Source organism: Phodopus roborovskii, unplaced genomic scaffold, assembly GCF_943737965.1.
Source record: "Phodopus roborovskii unplaced genomic scaffold, PHOROB, whole genome shotgun sequence".
Taxonomy (NCBI): Eukaryota; Metazoa; Chordata; class Mammalia; order Rodentia; family Cricetidae; genus Phodopus; species Phodopus roborovskii.
The window spans coordinates 24,626,812-24,641,866 of NW_026126459.1; the positions used below are offsets into that span (position 1 = coordinate 24,626,812).

Consider the following 15,055-nt stretch of genomic DNA (forward strand, 5'->3'; position numbering starts at 1 on the left):
AGCCTCTCTGTCCTGTTCCCACTCTTTCCTTATGGTTTTCTCTCCAGAAACCTCAAGAGACCCCATTCTCTCTCAAGCTGTCCTCCCATGCTGCCCCCCCCACTCCCAAGCTCTGTCCTCAAGTCCTCCCAACAGTGGCCTTCCTGGTCCTGCAGCTGCTCTGGTCAGAGAAGACGACACTCCCACAGCAGATCCTCTAGTCTCAGAACTGGGCCACATTAGTGGTCTGAAACCTTTACTTTCTTTTTAGCAGCAGAAACACATCCTACATCTTAGGAGGAAGACAGTTATATAATACCATGAAATCATTCCTGGTTATTCATGGGAGACTGGTTCAGGGACCCCAAGGATGACAAAATCCAAAGACTTCAAGTCCCTTCTACAAGATGGTATAGAATTTGATTAGAGACAACACAATCATTTGAACATTTTAAGTCATTTTTGGGCTAACCTTAGTATCTGATACAATGTAAATGCTATATAAATTGTCACACTGTAGTGTATAGGAAACAGGACAAGGAAACGCCTATAACATTCAGAGCATACTACTTTCTCTGCTGTATTTGGCTGAACCACTGGCCCAGAAAACAGTTGTGTATTTACTCTTGTATTTAGCTAGAGAACAGACAAGCTGTGTCGCTGGTCTCCCTGCTGCTGCCCCTGGACCCCCAATCCCCAGAGACCTACTGGTCTTAGCTTACCTTGGATCATCTCACTTACCTGCTCTAGTGTCTAGGGCTTCCTCAAGCTGTCCTTTCTGCTTAGTGTCCTCTTCTTATCCGAAAAGTTTCTCCTATTGATTCCTGTGGGGTTTTTGTGCACACAACCCTCTCTGATTCTTCTTTCAAAAATAGTAACCTGCCATTCTATCCCATGGCTGCCTCCATCTATCTTACCTTGCCCTGATCTCTCTCTCTCTCTCTCTCTCTCTCTCTCTCTCTCTGTCTCTGTCTCTGTCTCTCTCTCATGCTCTCCTCTCTCTGTCTTGTGTGTGTGTGTGGGGGGGGGGTAGCTCATGCCCATGTGTGAGCTTGTGAAGGGTAGAGGTCAACTTTAGTTGCCTTCCTCAACTGTTCTCTATCTTATTTTCTAAGACAGGACCGCTTCACTCAACCCCAAGCTCTCTGTTTTAGCCAGACCAGTGAGCTCCGAAGATTTACCTGTCTCTACCCCACTGCATTGGGATTAAAGATACTTGTGACCACACCCTGGTTTTTACATGGGTGCTGAAGATCCAAATTTAGGTTCATATGTCTATATGGTAAGCACTTTACTCACAGAGCCATCTGCCCAACCCTTAGCTACTTTAAAAAATATGTTAGCACTTAAAACCTTTCTAATGCACTGTATAATCCATGCATTCTAGGTATCCACCATTGTGTTTCTTTCCTCACCCCAAAAGAAGTGCAGTTGGTACAGGCATTTTGCCTGTCATTTGCAAACACTCTGAGAATTTAGTAGGTGCTTATATGTTGGCCAACTACATACATGTGCAAATGACTAGTTCTTTCAAATATTTGAAGGTGGAAAGGAAATGCTACCTGTGTGCAATCCTAGACACTCAAGCCTGGAGGATCACTCCAGTTTTGAAAATTGTAGGACTTAGAAGCTCCCACTCATGGCTCTTTCTTGCCCCAAGGTGCCCATGAGCACCCATGGGAACAATGACTGCCAAGGACACAGGACTTTGTAAATATGGCCATATGAGGTTGGTGAATGTGAGATAGGATTCTTATGTAAAGTTTTACTGATTAATATAAGGTTTGGGTCCTAAATACAATTTTGGTGGAGAAAAAGAATTTTGAAAAATGCTGAAGTTTCCAGCCATCTAGATATCTTGGACTCTCTAGCAAGCTCTCTGAAGCAGGTGGCCAGCAGAGGGCAGCAAACACCATCAGTTGGCCTGCCAGAAGCTTTGGGATGAGCAGGGAAGGCCTAGGAGGTGTCTAGAAGAGTTGCCCAGGCTGCTAACCCCTTGGGAGCTATACTCTGCCCACAGATTTGTGTGCCTACCTGGTGTCCACCTTGGGATAGGATCACAGTGGTGGGGTTGCTGTCCCTAGATGTCCCTTGCTAATAATGCAAATATATTCGCCATTAAAACAACTCAAGGGTTTCTTGTGCAGCACCTACTGTGTGCCAGACTGCAGGCTAACTAAGTGTTTCAGGTACACCGTGCATGAGTGTGATCGCCACTGAGGTACCCATGAGACTAGCGGCTCATTAAGGTCCAGGGATAGGCAAGTATATTTTCCTGTGTGAAAGTTTAACCTCTTGGACCTTGGATTTGCCTCTCTGTCAACTGGAAACACAAGATGGGAGCCTATGCCCCTGCACTGCATTATAACCAATTATTAATGTGAGTCTGTTTAAGTCTACGACTTCATTATTTGTTTCTTTTTGGTCTTTCTGATGTTAGCTTCTATTAATATTCTATTAACTATTCCTTGAATACTTAAAAATGCCCCTTTAGGGGATAGTGAGATGGCTCAGAGGTTTGTTGTACAGGCCTAGTGACCTGAGTTTGATTGGCAGAACCTGAACCCATGTAAAAGTACAGTGAGAGGACAGATTCCACAAGGCTCACCCACCATGCACACACACCATTATAATAAATAAAAATTAAAAACTTTATCTAAATTGATCTAGAGCTGTGATTATATAATAAAATATTTCCCAGTAAACTTAGAGCTAGAACACACACACACACACACACACACACACACACACACACACACACACAGAGAGAGAGAGAGAGAGAGAGAGAGAGACTCTCGTTAACCTAGGTTGGTCTGGAAATGCTTATATAGCTTGGATTAGCCTCAGACATACTTCCTCAGCCTCCTAAACACTAGGATTGCAGCTTGCACCAGCAATTCTGGACACAGCCAGAGTTTTAACATTTCCATTCCATCTCCTTTCTCTTACAAGTTGTCATGGATAGCACTTCTGGGTACATGGCCACCTCATCTGAGGAGGCTGCCATTTTGTTTTCAATAGTTTGCATACTTTGAAGACTATAAGGGAAGCAAGACAGACACTTATGTCTAGTCAGGTACTTCCTGTAACCCTTTCTTCATTCCTGCATTGCAGGGTTCCCTGACATTTAGTCCCTTCACTTTGAAGAGCTCAAGCCTCTGTATCAGAGCAGATCAGTTCTCATGGAGTGTGCCTGTCTTTTTTCTTCCTGCCTTTGTTCTGGAAGGATGTGTTTGTTGGCTATGGGATCTTATATTTGCAGGGTCTGGGTGCAGCTCCATGGTGGAGGGCTTGCCTCACACACAGAAGGCTCTGGGCTCCAGCTCAGCACCTTACACATAGAAACACAACCCAACAAATAAACAACTGATGTGCATTTTTGATGCATGCTGCATTGTCTTCTGTGCTTCTGATGAGAATCTACGGTAATTTACATTATTATCCCTATGTGCCATTATTGCCCCCATGTGCAACCTGCCACTTTTTTCAGCTTAGCATTTTCCAGCCCCCTTTTCTTTGTTCTCTCTGGTAGATAATGACTATTATTCTGTTTCCAAAGTACTGGCTTTTTCCTCCATCTCCTCTTTTTGCTGTGAAGTTCATCATTGTTTTTACTTTCCAAAATATTCTACTTTTTAGTTCTCAAATGTCTACTTGGTTTTGTCTCTTATTACTCGTCCTCTGCTGCTGAGAACTCACTGCCTCTGTCTCCTTTTCTATCTCCATCTTCCATCCTCCTCTCTTCTCCCCACCACCTCCTGTTTCTTACTATATTGAGGATTGAACTTAGCAAAGGCATGAGCCTACTGGGTTAACACTCTACATCCCAGCCCCTTCTAAGCTTTCTACTGTGAGGTGGGGGTGTTCTTGCTAATTTGCCCAGGCTGCCCCTGAACTCATTCTATAACCCAGGGAGGACTTGCATTGAATTTGCAATTTCCCTGCCTCAACCTTCTGAGTGCTAAGATTACAGGCCTGAACTACAAGACCCAACTTATCCTCTTAGTCATTTCAAATGTGTTTCTCCTTACCTTCCAGAGCATGGTGATGATGGCAGTTTGTAGTATCTATGTGATAATGCCCACAGCTGTATCATTGGTAATGGGTGTCTGTTGACTCTCCTCCCTATGAGAATTGCTCATGTTTCCTTGACTCCTTGAACAACAAAATAACTTTAGTTTACACACACACACACACACACACACACACAAACACACACACACACACTCACGCACTGAAGTTAGTGATTTGTTGATTCAGGGTCCTGATTCAATCCTTATGTTCAAGTTTGGTTTGCTTTGTTTTCAGTGGGGAGTCAGCCTAGTCAGTTTCAGGCTGCATGTTCCAGCCCTCCCTGGAGGGTCAGTGGTGACAAAGCCCTCTCAGTTTCCCAAGCCTGTGCTGGCTCCTTAGTGACTGTTCTATGCCATGTCACTCTGGGCTTTGTTAGAAATGTGGGTGGAGCTATGAGTCTAACTTCAAATCTCCAAGCTCTTGGAAGGTTGCTCTGGGTTTTCTATGCCAGTGAAATTCAAGGCGAGCCTAGAATGTTGGTGGACTCACACACGGTCATTTCCTTCTCCAGTTGTCCCATTTGACCCCACCAACCCTTCTCTAGAACCTCTTTTCCTGGTTCCTCATGCCAGAGCCACCAAATCTCTCAGGGTTTTCACCACAACCCTGCTACAATTCTGCCAAGCCCTGCAGGGCCTGGCCCTCAAGCAAAGCCACAAGAGAGAACAGAGTGTGGGCTTTGCTTCAGTATTTTCCAACTCATAGAGTCCCTTTCCTTTTCCTTTGGGTGGAAAGATGGGCTTTTCATGGGGATCTCAGCTGTCCAAGTTGATGCTTTCCTGCTCCACCCTCAGCTCAAAGCCTGGGGCAGGGGCAGGAAGGGATAGAATAAATACTTGGTCACTTCTTGAAGCCTTGCCTTCTGCCTGTTTTTGTTTACTTTTCAGAATACTCAAATAGCTTCTTTTGAATTTATCTAGAGTGCTGTATTTTATTTTATTGTTTTAAAAAAAAATTTCCTCTGCATCAGGATTGGATGACAGGCTTTGCTTGTGCAGAGAACACACTTTGCCACTGAATTACATCCTCAGCCCGTGGGCTTGTTTCCCATAGGATCCCTCTGGCTGCTCTAGGAGCATAGACTTAAGGAGGGCAGAATAAGCAAAGACCAGTTAGGAGTTGACTTGCTTTGTCAGGGCAAGAGGGTGTCAGTTCAACAAAGGCAAGTGGTAGCACTCCAGCACTAAGCTGACAAGATTTTCTGATGGAGTGAGTATGGGGCTGGGAGAGATGTGGGCATAGACAGCTGAATGGTGCCACTGGCCCCTAAGTGCCACATTGCCTGGTGCTTGCAGGCACCTAATGCTGTGGACACCACCTGTGCTGCAGGATCCCAGCGTTGGAGAAGCTGAACAAGAGCCTCTGAGAGAGCAAAGGGAAGGGAAATGCCACATTAATGCTTGTTGAGGTGCCCATTGACAAAGCTTAATGTTGTGTCAGGTAATACAAGTGAAAAGGGCCAAGATGAATGTTTGAAGAACAGGTAGTTAGAAGTCAATTTGGAACTGGGGCAATACATTAGTAAAATTGGTCACTGATATGGGGTGGTTGTTTGTCTGGTTGAAGCAGATACCACGGCCTTACGGGGCAGCTTCCATGCTGCTGCTTCTGAGGGATGAGTGTGACTCAGCACGTAGAGATAAGGTGAATATTCAGGGGCCTCTGGAGCAGAGGGCAGGGGATTGGTAAATCTTGAGTCTGAGCAGGGTGACATGCAAGTGTTCAGGCTGCTGTCTAGGATCTTGGAAGGCAGGATGTATAAAGAAGCTAGGTATGTTCCTGCCTTAGATGTGTAAAGAAGCTAGGTGAGTTCTCGCCTTAGGACTGTGCTGAGTGTGACTGAGATCTGGGCCCTGACGGCTGTGTCAGCTTGCTGGCTGTGTCCCGTGCTCATTGACTCCTGCCCTCCCCTTGCTATAGTATCTTTCCTCTTATAACATTCTACCCAGCTCCCGGCAGGTCCCCCTACCTATCATGTTATCTATAGTCTCTAGGCTTTTGCACATACTGTGGTCTCTCTTGGTACCCTTTGTCCCACTTAGGTGGCTCATTCACCATCCTTTGCATCTCTGCTGGGTAGCATGCCCGAGTCTGTGTTGGTCCTCCTGTCTATACACTGTGGCATCTGTATTGGTATTAGCACAACATTCAAGCTCCTGAGCCCCAGTTATGTATCTGCCCTCCACTGAAGACTAGATTAGAAGCTCCTTGAGAACAAGGACTGAATTTTATTACCAATTATTTGCCAGGCATTATGCTGAGACACAATAGTCACTGAACAGATGGTTATTAAGGGAATGAATGAAAACTGGCAAGTTGGAAGTAGGGTGTAACTGAGGGAATGGCTGGGAGTAGAGGTATGTGGACAGATTCTGCAGGACCAGAATGCCCTGTTGAGGTCTACTCCTGGAAGGCAATTGGATGCCATTGAAAGCTTTAAACAGGGCAGCTATGATCAGACTTCTTTAGAAGCATTGTGCTGAGTAAGTTGGATGGAGGCAGAAGTGAGGACAGAGGGACAAGCATGTCACTGCGGTGATCTCAGAGGGCTTGGCGGTGGGTTGGGAGTGGCTGAAGAAGGGAAGAATTCAGTGTGGTCAGGAAGAGTGCATACTGACCCAGAGAAGAATGGGTGGGGTTGACAGAACTTCCACTCCTTGTCACCTCTGCCTTACAGAGCTGTGAGACCCTCCCTGCTCTGGTCACATTCTCCTTAAAGTGAACTAGTGGGGCCCAGAAGGCCACATCCTTGGTGTGATCCGGATGGGCAGGCAGAGTCCTTGTGAAGTTAGCTTGGCAAGTTTATTGAAAACCCAGGAACACAGAGAGTAATACAAACAGGCACCCCCCCACACACTACCCCTCCTGGGGTTTGCCAACACAGCCCTGCTGCAGCAACAGGACACAGGGTTTGGCCTCATATCACCACAGGACAAGGCACACGGAGCTGGAGAGCCACCTCTCCATGTGCGTTCACCTACTCGGCAGACTCACACATTGCAGATAAACCAACAACCATGAGAGAAACAGCGAGGATGAGCCACTGGCAGGAAAGCCATCACGGGGACTTAGGAATCCCTGGGCTCACCAAGGACTATGTCCTTTGGGGCCAGGGAGGGGAGGAAGAAACCTCTTTTGCTAGGGAAGGGGAGAGTGCCAGAAGGCCCCAGGGGTCTGTGCTCATGTTACTCTGAATGGTCCCTTTCTCCCCAGGTGCAGCTTGGTCTGTAGTGAACGCTGAAAACACACTGTGGCTGAAAGCTGAGGGGGATGCCCAGGGGAAACAGCTGGGAGTTAGGGAGAAGCCAGTGCCACTGGGGCTGTGGATGCTGTGTCTACACAATGAAAAGTCCTTCAAGAGGACATAGGCTAGGGCTGTGTACCAGCAGGAAGAGTGACTAGAGGTCCCTCAGGACCAGAGTCTACGCACCTCAGGGAACAGAAGCAGGGGATGCTTGGCTGGTCCTTGTCAGCAGTGGCCATCTGGGGCCAGGTGCTTAGTACCTGGTCCTGTGAGAGGTAGTGGTAGATGAGAAGCGGACACTGGAGCTGCGGTTGCCACGGCCACCACTGCAGCTGCTGAAGCCACCCTCAGTGGGAAGTGGGCAGGGGATGCTAGGGACACAAGCATCCCCCACCAGCACGGAGCCTCCCCTGGTCCCAGAGCTCAGCAGGTCCCCGCCCGCCCTTAGGCCTGAGGAAGTCAGAACTCCAGAGGTACGGATGCCACTGCTGCTGGAGAAGGTGACCCCACTGTTGCGGGAAAGGCTGGATCCAGAGACCAGGGAGTCTGGGCCACACAGCACACCTCCCCGAGAACTGCTCACAGCTGTGGAGAAGAAAGGAAAGGGATGTTGATTCCAGGACTCACTAGCCACTTGCCTGAGTGGCTCAGAGACCATGTGAAAAGCAGCCATCCAGGTGGAAGTGGGAGGACTCTGCCCACGCCCATACATCGACCACCATTAATGTCTACAAAATACCATTTATCTGTGTCCCATGTCAGGCGGATTTGAGAGGCCAAGTGAGATGTGTCTCCCAGGGAGCAGTGACCATCACAGAACCACAGGGTGGTTTCTCTGTGATTATATTGTACCTCTTGCTTGTTCCCATGTGTCTCTCAGATAAGAGATCCTGCCAGCACCATTTCCTGGCCGGCCATCTCTGTCCCACTGATGACTCTGTTCTGTAGCCCCACTGGGCTTCACTGGACATAGCCAATCCCTCAGGGCCAGATCCAGCTAAGCCTTACTTAAAGCGGCCTTGCCTTTCTGCAGTAGAGTTTTGCTGTCTCTTTGCCTTCCAGCAGATCAGGGCTCTGCTCTGGAAGTATAGCTGGTGTGCTCTGCCCACCCCCAACCCCACAGTGTCCTTCCAGGATTAGCTTGGTACTGGCTAGTAGTCCACTTCTCAAGAAGACCAGAGTTCTACAGAGCAGGGGCACAGTGCCAGCACAGGAACACACTTGCTTGGGAACAGCCCATACTCTAGAAGCAGCAGGAAGCTTCTTAGTGTTGTCCCTTCTCTGCAATCCAGATATGAGTCACCTCTTTGCCTTTCCATTCCTTCTAAGTCTCTGTGATGGTGGCCTATATGGCCACTGAAAGTCAAAAGTCTCTTTCCAGGAACCTTCTCCCACTTTGCAGGAGCCATAAACCACTGCCTACCCTTTGTTCCAGAGCCTCTGCTGAGGACACACTCCCAGTCCAGGGACCCCATGACCTGCTCCCCAGTCTGTCTTGGCCAGACCAGTTAATTTCAGGAGCTTCCTTAAGAAATGGTCCAAGAAAAGGCTAGATACTTACATATGTTCACCGGCCCAACACCTTCACAGATCCTGGAGAGAGAAAGAAACAAAGAATCCACATGTGCTATGGGCCTGCTTGCTGTCAGAGGGCCTCTTGTCTGAGCAGACCAGCATCCCCAATTGTTAAGTGCATTTTGAAGCACACCATGTTTCTTGAGATTGCCTCTACATTTTTTAAAGTAAACAATTTGATGGCCTATTATTATTTTAACCAATTAATCAGCCATGCAAAATGCAGCTCACTTGTAAACAGAGTTGACTACTGCACAGCTCCTCCTAATCCTATGTTGAGGGCAACCAACTAATATTTTTGGAAAATATTTTGGAAAATGTAGAGACTGCTTATTCCAAGTTTCTTCACCTGGCTCCCTCATTTTGATAATCTGTCTGGATGTTTGACCTTACTCCTTCCTGCTCTCACCGGATTTCCTCGCCCTCCAGCAGCTGCCTGTAGGTGGCGATCTCGATGTCCAGGCCCAGCTTGGCGTTCATGAGCTCCTGGTACTCCCGCAGCTGCCGGGCCATGTCCTGTTTGGCCTGCTGTAGGGCGCCCTCCAGGTCTGCCAGCTTGCACTTGGCATCTTTGAGGGCCGCTTCACCCTGCTGCTCTGCCTCAGCCACGGCGGCCTCCAGCTTGGCACACTGCAGGGAAAAGAGTCTGCATGTGGACTTTGCTATGGACTCAGGTTTCCCCCCATTGGGGTTGGCAGCACTGCCCTTACTGATAGGGGTGAAACCTAGTGCTAGGCCTAGATTGGAGCTCTTGGTGAGTGCTTTCCCAGGGATGGTGATTGTGGTCAGCAAGGGGTGGAGTATTGCTTTTCCCTACTCTCCATCTCCACTGGGTTTCTACTGCCTTGAGACAGACCTAAGGATTCCAGAGTATTCTACTCCAGGCCTTCCTTCTGTCCCATATTTCTCTCCTTCTGGAAGTTTTTCTGGACAGCCCTCTGGTTTGTATCGAGGTCTTGGTGGGTCTGTTACCTCACCAGACTTGGGGCTTCCCAAAGCCAGGTACCCCGCCTCTCCTCCCTCTGGGGTTTTCTCTCCTTTCTCACCTGGGCCTTGGAATGCTCGATCTCTGTTTTCAGCCTCTGGATCAGCCGGGTCAGCTCATTGATCTCATCCCGAGTGTTTCGTAGATTGTCACAGTGTTGGCCAGCTGTCATTCGCATCTCCTCATACTGGGGGCAGAATGCAATGTTTTGACCATAGGTAGTCTGGGTTGAAGACCTTAGACCAAAGTCATCACCCAGGTTTCCTGTTGCCTTGGTCTGGTACCTTGGTCTGGTACCAGGCCTCAACATCAGCACGGCTGCGCCTTGCCACCTCCTCATACTGGGCCTTGACTTCAGCTATGATCCCATCCAGGTTCAGGTCCCTGCTGTTGTCCATCTTCACAATGACAGAGGTCTCTGAGATGTGTGACTGCAGCAACTGGATTTCCTGCATTGGAGAAGCAACAAGGCAGAGGGGCTCAGTGGTCACTAGCAGCTGGGATTCTGTCACAGGGTCCCTGTGAATCAGACTCAAGGAACATTGCTTCTTGCTTTATGACATTTCAAGACCCCTTCCCCATCCAGCTCAGAGCACGGAAAAAAAGGCATGCTCGAGAAGCATCTGAGTCTGGCTTTAGAACCCTTGCTGTATGCTTAGTGCATACCTCCACTTTGCTCTGGCTTAGGTGACTGTCTAAACCAGGGGTACTTCAGGTGACTGGTGACAGCTATGCAAATTTATGCTGGTCTACCCACAAAGTGTCTTGGCTGGTCATGACCCATTGAGAGGTAACAATACTTTAAAACATAGTAGAGCCTAGAGATTCCTAGATCTGGAAGCTTCAGAGAATCAGGGTCTCCATCCTGGTGAGACTCTCCTCTGCAGCCCTGACTGACTCCTCTTCAGCCTACACAGGCTGCTTGGAAGCAGATGGCATTGGTTTGGCGAGTTAAATCCCATGTACTTCTTTTCTTCTGGCAAATCATTTTGCCAGGCATTCCAAAACCCAGCCTTTAGCTTGACCAGTGAAGGTTTGGATCTCAGATGATGGTAGTCACTGTCAGGCCTAACATGGCTGTGGAGATGCTCTGTGAAGTCCCTGGCCTTCCTCATCCCCCGGCATGCTGACAGAGAGCACACAGGTCTGAGTGGGATGGAGCTAGATTTACAAAGCCAGCACTTGGAAACCCAAGGGTCTGACTCAGCCCCCAGCATGTGCAGTCTCATTCTTGAAGGCCTAGAGAAGACCTCACCTCCAGGTACAGAGCCTTCAGGAATTCAACCTCCTGGGCCAGGGCGTCCACATTGGCTTCCAGATCTGATTTATTCAGGAAAGCTGTGTCTACATCCTGCGTAAAAAGGAGGGATGCGCTCAGTGCCTATGTTGTTCACCCTTTCTACCTAGAGGTTTGGAGATAGGCAGGAGGAGCTAGCTATCAGTTCCTACTGTGATTGTCCTTCCCTTATTGCAATGTGGAAACCCACATGGGCTGGACCTCATCCCATGCTTATTTAAAAGCAAAGAAGGGGGCCATAGAGATGACTCAGGAGGTGAGAGATTGCCATGGAGACTGAAGACCTGAGTTCAATCCTTGGGTCCCATATGGTGGAAGGAGAAACCTAATTCTCTCAAGTTCTTCACACATGCACCATGGTATACGTGTGCCCTTCATGTGCACACCAAATACTTTTAAACAGGTAAAAGTAAAGAAAGACTTGGTACTTCAAGAAACTTAAGAGTCCATCTTTTTCAAACCCACAGAACCCAAACTCGAATAGTCTGTGGTCCAATCAGGACTTTGAAGGGAACCAGATATGCTCTTTTGAGCTCTGCTGTTTGAGTGAGCAGTTTCAGCCACCACAGGGTTGCCTGGGAAGTTTCTGGGGCTGAGGCTGGGGTTCTGGACAACATGGTGCCTTCACAGAGATCCTCCCTTGGCTCCTTGCCACATCTTACCTTCTTCAGAGCTACAAATTCATTTTCAGCATTGGCTCGGCATCCCACCTCCTCTTCATACCTGGGAGCATGGAGATGAAGAGGATAAGCCCTCACTCACGATACTCCCAAACCCTCACTAATCCCTCAACAGGATCCTGGTTTAATGAGGCACATGGTCCTCCGTAGCTGCTCATAGATTAGCATATCTCAGTGCCCTCTTTAAAACTTTCTCTAACAGAGTGGCCCTCCAAATCCTTCTCAGCTTGGATTCAGGGTCTGAAAATTTGGAATGTTCCTACACTTCTCTGTGAGAAACAACTCAGGGGCATTGCAACTGAGCACAGAGGGAGTAGGGCCTGACACAATGCTGAGTGTGGGAATGCCTTTCAATACAAGACTTCTCTTCCAGCGCCAATTTATTCATCCCTGTGGGTAGTGCTAAGGACAAACCCCTCACTATCCCCAAATTTCTTTTTCCTCACAGCGGGCCTCCTTATATCACGCCTCACATCAGTCTCCTCTATGCATCCTGGAGCTGGGTTTCATAGCCAATAAAAATCCTATCTCATCTGCATTGGCTTGCTGCCTCTGGAAATATGGGGCCCAGGTGTGGGCCGCCCAGGTATACTCACTTCTTCTTGAAGCCCTCAAGGATGTCCTGCATATGGTTTCTCTCAGCTTGTAGCCGAGCCTGGTCACTGACTAGTACATCCAGCTGCCTCCTCAGACTGGTGATATAGTTATCAAAGAGAGGGTCCAGGTTGCTTCGGGCACATTTCTGGTCCTGGAGGAAGCTCCACTTGGTCTCCAGGAGTTTATTCTGTTGCTCTAGGAACCTTACCTACATCCATGCAACAAAGACAACACATAAAGGGCTTGACAGTGCACCCACGTAGGCCAGATTTTCAGATGGCTGGTGAAGACTCTATCATGTATTATCAGTGTTCTTTTTTCTGCTGGCTTTCATTGTGCCCCTAACTCATCAGGAGGCGGGAGGGCAGGTCTGTGACTCTCTCCTCATGCCCAGAGAGGCTTTGCCACTAACAAAGACATTCAGCATCATTTCTCCCTTCCACACCTAAGCAAGGTGTCACCCAGTCATGAAGAAGTTCGAAGGATGGGGCTTCTCCTGGGCCTGCCTGTATCTGAGAGTAGATATCAGCCATTTCTAGCTATTTCCAGCAGAGTACACAGGGCAATGACAGTACATTGGGGGTCACTATGGTACTAGGATTGACTACCTGGGACCATGAACAGCATCTACAATATTCTATCAGCCAAGATCCTTGGCTCCAAGGCAAAAATGAGTTTACAGAGGTTCTTTTCCCTCTCCAGAGACCAAGCCTCATCTCTGTGCAGACATTTCCAACCAAGACTTTAGGAAAATTCACACTATTTCTCTACATCAGCTATTGGTGGCTTTCTGTATTTCCCTCAATCTTAACCAGATCTTGGTAGCCTATGTTGGATATATGAATTCTTTGTCTTTTACATGAAAATCACTCCACTCCATCCTCCACTCTCCTGATACTGAATGGACGAGACCATTGATAATTTCCTTTGGAACACCGTGATCTTAAAGAATGAAATATTTTGAGCATGAGCCAGTTGAGGCTAAAGCCTCTACCTATGTAGGAGACATTTCTAAGAAACCAAGAAGCAGGGCTTGGTTTGCCCATATGCCCATAGATTTGGCTGAGTCATCTTCCTTTTCTCCAGAAACTGTGACCAGCATTTTAGTCTCACCTCACAGCACTTCCTCTGGTTTGTCTATTCTCTGTGCAGAACAATCTATAAGCTATCCATCCCTCAAAGCCTTTGTCAGATGCCTTAAGTATGTGGAGTCAAAATCAATGGCTCAGACCCAGGTCAACTCTTTTTGAAGGGGAAGAGCATCCTAGCACCCTTTAACTCTCAGTGGCTATCCCAGGGGTCAGCCAACCAGGTACCTTGTCAATGAAGGAGGCAAACTTGTTGTTGAGGGTCTTGATCTGTTCCTTCTCATCTTTCTTCACCCTCTGGGCATTGGGGTCAATCTCCAGGTTGAGAGGAGTCAGCAGACTCTGGTTAACAGTCACAGCTGTGATAGAGGGAGCTGATGGACCTCCAATTCCTCCAATTCTGTAGCCAAAGCCAGGACCTCCAAAGCTAGGGCTGCCGAAACCATAGCCAAGACCATTGCCAGCTCCAAACCCTAGTCCAACACCACTGCTGGCCCTAAATCCCAGACCAATTCCACACCCATCACCAGAGCCAAAGGCCATCCCATTGCTAGCTCCAAAGCCAACTCCATAGCGGATAGGACGAGAGCATCCAACTGCTATCCGAGGTGAGGATGATCCAAAGTTGACACTCTGACTACCAAAGCCACGGAAGCCAGACCGGCTCCTACAGGAGACAGAGCTGGCCCGGAAGCAGTTCAGATTCTGAGGGGGCATTGCTGAGACAGAACTGAAACTGCCCACCCGATGACCAGAGCTGACTCGGTAGGAGCGGCAAGACATGGTGGCTTTGTAGGTGACAGCTGAGAAGCAATATGAAGTGGGTGAGCTAGATCTGGGAGTCTCTGTGAGGCCAGTGGATCCCTCTCATCCCTTTTATGTGTGTGTGGACATGAGGATTGGCCTCATAAAAACAAAAAAAAGCCATTTAAAGGCATTTATGAGCTTGGGTAGTTAACAGAAACTCTTGTCTATAACGTCCTTCACAGTGAACTAATTCAGGCAACACCTATTCTCATCAGGATGCGGGCTGGAGCAGGCAATCTATAAACATTAAAAACATATAAACACATAAACATTATAGTCTTATTTTCTCTATAAGTCTACCACAATTGCCATTATGGGGACATTAATTTGCTTTGCTAATAAATCTAAAGCCATGCTCCCCTCCCCCACTCTAAGTGTGGCTAACCACTAGAGAGTTAGAATGCTAACAGTTCCAGCCAGAGGCTCTGGAGGAATGTGGATATCCAAAGCTAATTCTCTCAAGGCAAGAGGGGATGTGCATAGGAGGCAGTATGCACAGCTCCAAGGAAGAAATCCTGCAGAGAGAAAACAGCTCGATGCATCTCTACAGATAGATTCAATACTCAGAAGGCCCTGTCCACCATTCATGGTCTGGCTGTTCACAAGGGCTGATGTGGACACATTTCTGATTCGAGACTCTCAAAGGACATTCATTCTCCAGTCTCTTCTCTGTCCCAGATAGTATGTGTAGAGTTAGCCACGTGACTTGTAGCCCCCACCTTCAAGCTT

At 48.0% G+C, this 15,055-nt stretch overlaps 2 protein-coding genes across 3 annotated transcripts in view; both read right to left on the bottom strand.

Annotated features, from left to right (window-relative positions):
- LOC127226109 (keratin, type II cuticular Hb5) overlaps positions 1-15,055 on the bottom strand; it is a 103,619-nt gene that overhangs the window by 11,574 nt on the left and 76,990 nt on the right. The window lies entirely within an intron of this gene.
- On the bottom strand, positions 7,402-14,377 carry Krt84 (keratin 84). Its single transcript, XM_051189950.1, has 9 exons — positions 13,748-14,377; positions 12,431-12,639; positions 11,817-11,877; positions 11,113-11,208; positions 10,142-10,306; positions 9,919-10,044; positions 9,282-9,502; positions 8,859-8,890; positions 7,402-7,882 (listed from the first exon to the last, which is right to left on the bottom strand). The coding sequence occupies exons 1-9, from the start codon at positions 14,300-14,302 to the stop codon at positions 7,551-7,553; spliced, it is 1,797 nt and encodes a 598-aa protein (XP_051045907.1). The 5' UTR covers positions 14,303-14,377; the 3' UTR covers positions 7,402-7,550.

Excerpts from the sequence above, each read along its gene's own strand:
- Krt84 (XM_051189950.1), bottom strand. The coding sequence starts at position 14,302 with ATGTCTTGCCGCTCCTACCGAGTCAGCTCTGGTCATCGGGTGGGCAGT. Across the intron at positions 10,307-11,112 it reads TGAAGGCTCTGTACCTGGAG|GAAATCCAGTTGCTGCAGTC; the intron begins GTGAGGTCTTCT and ends TCTCCAATGCAG. Across the intron at positions 9,503-9,918 it reads TCGAGCATTCCAAGGCCCAG|TGTGCCAAGCTGGAGGCCGC; the intron begins GTGAGAAAGGAG and ends TTTTCCCTGCAG.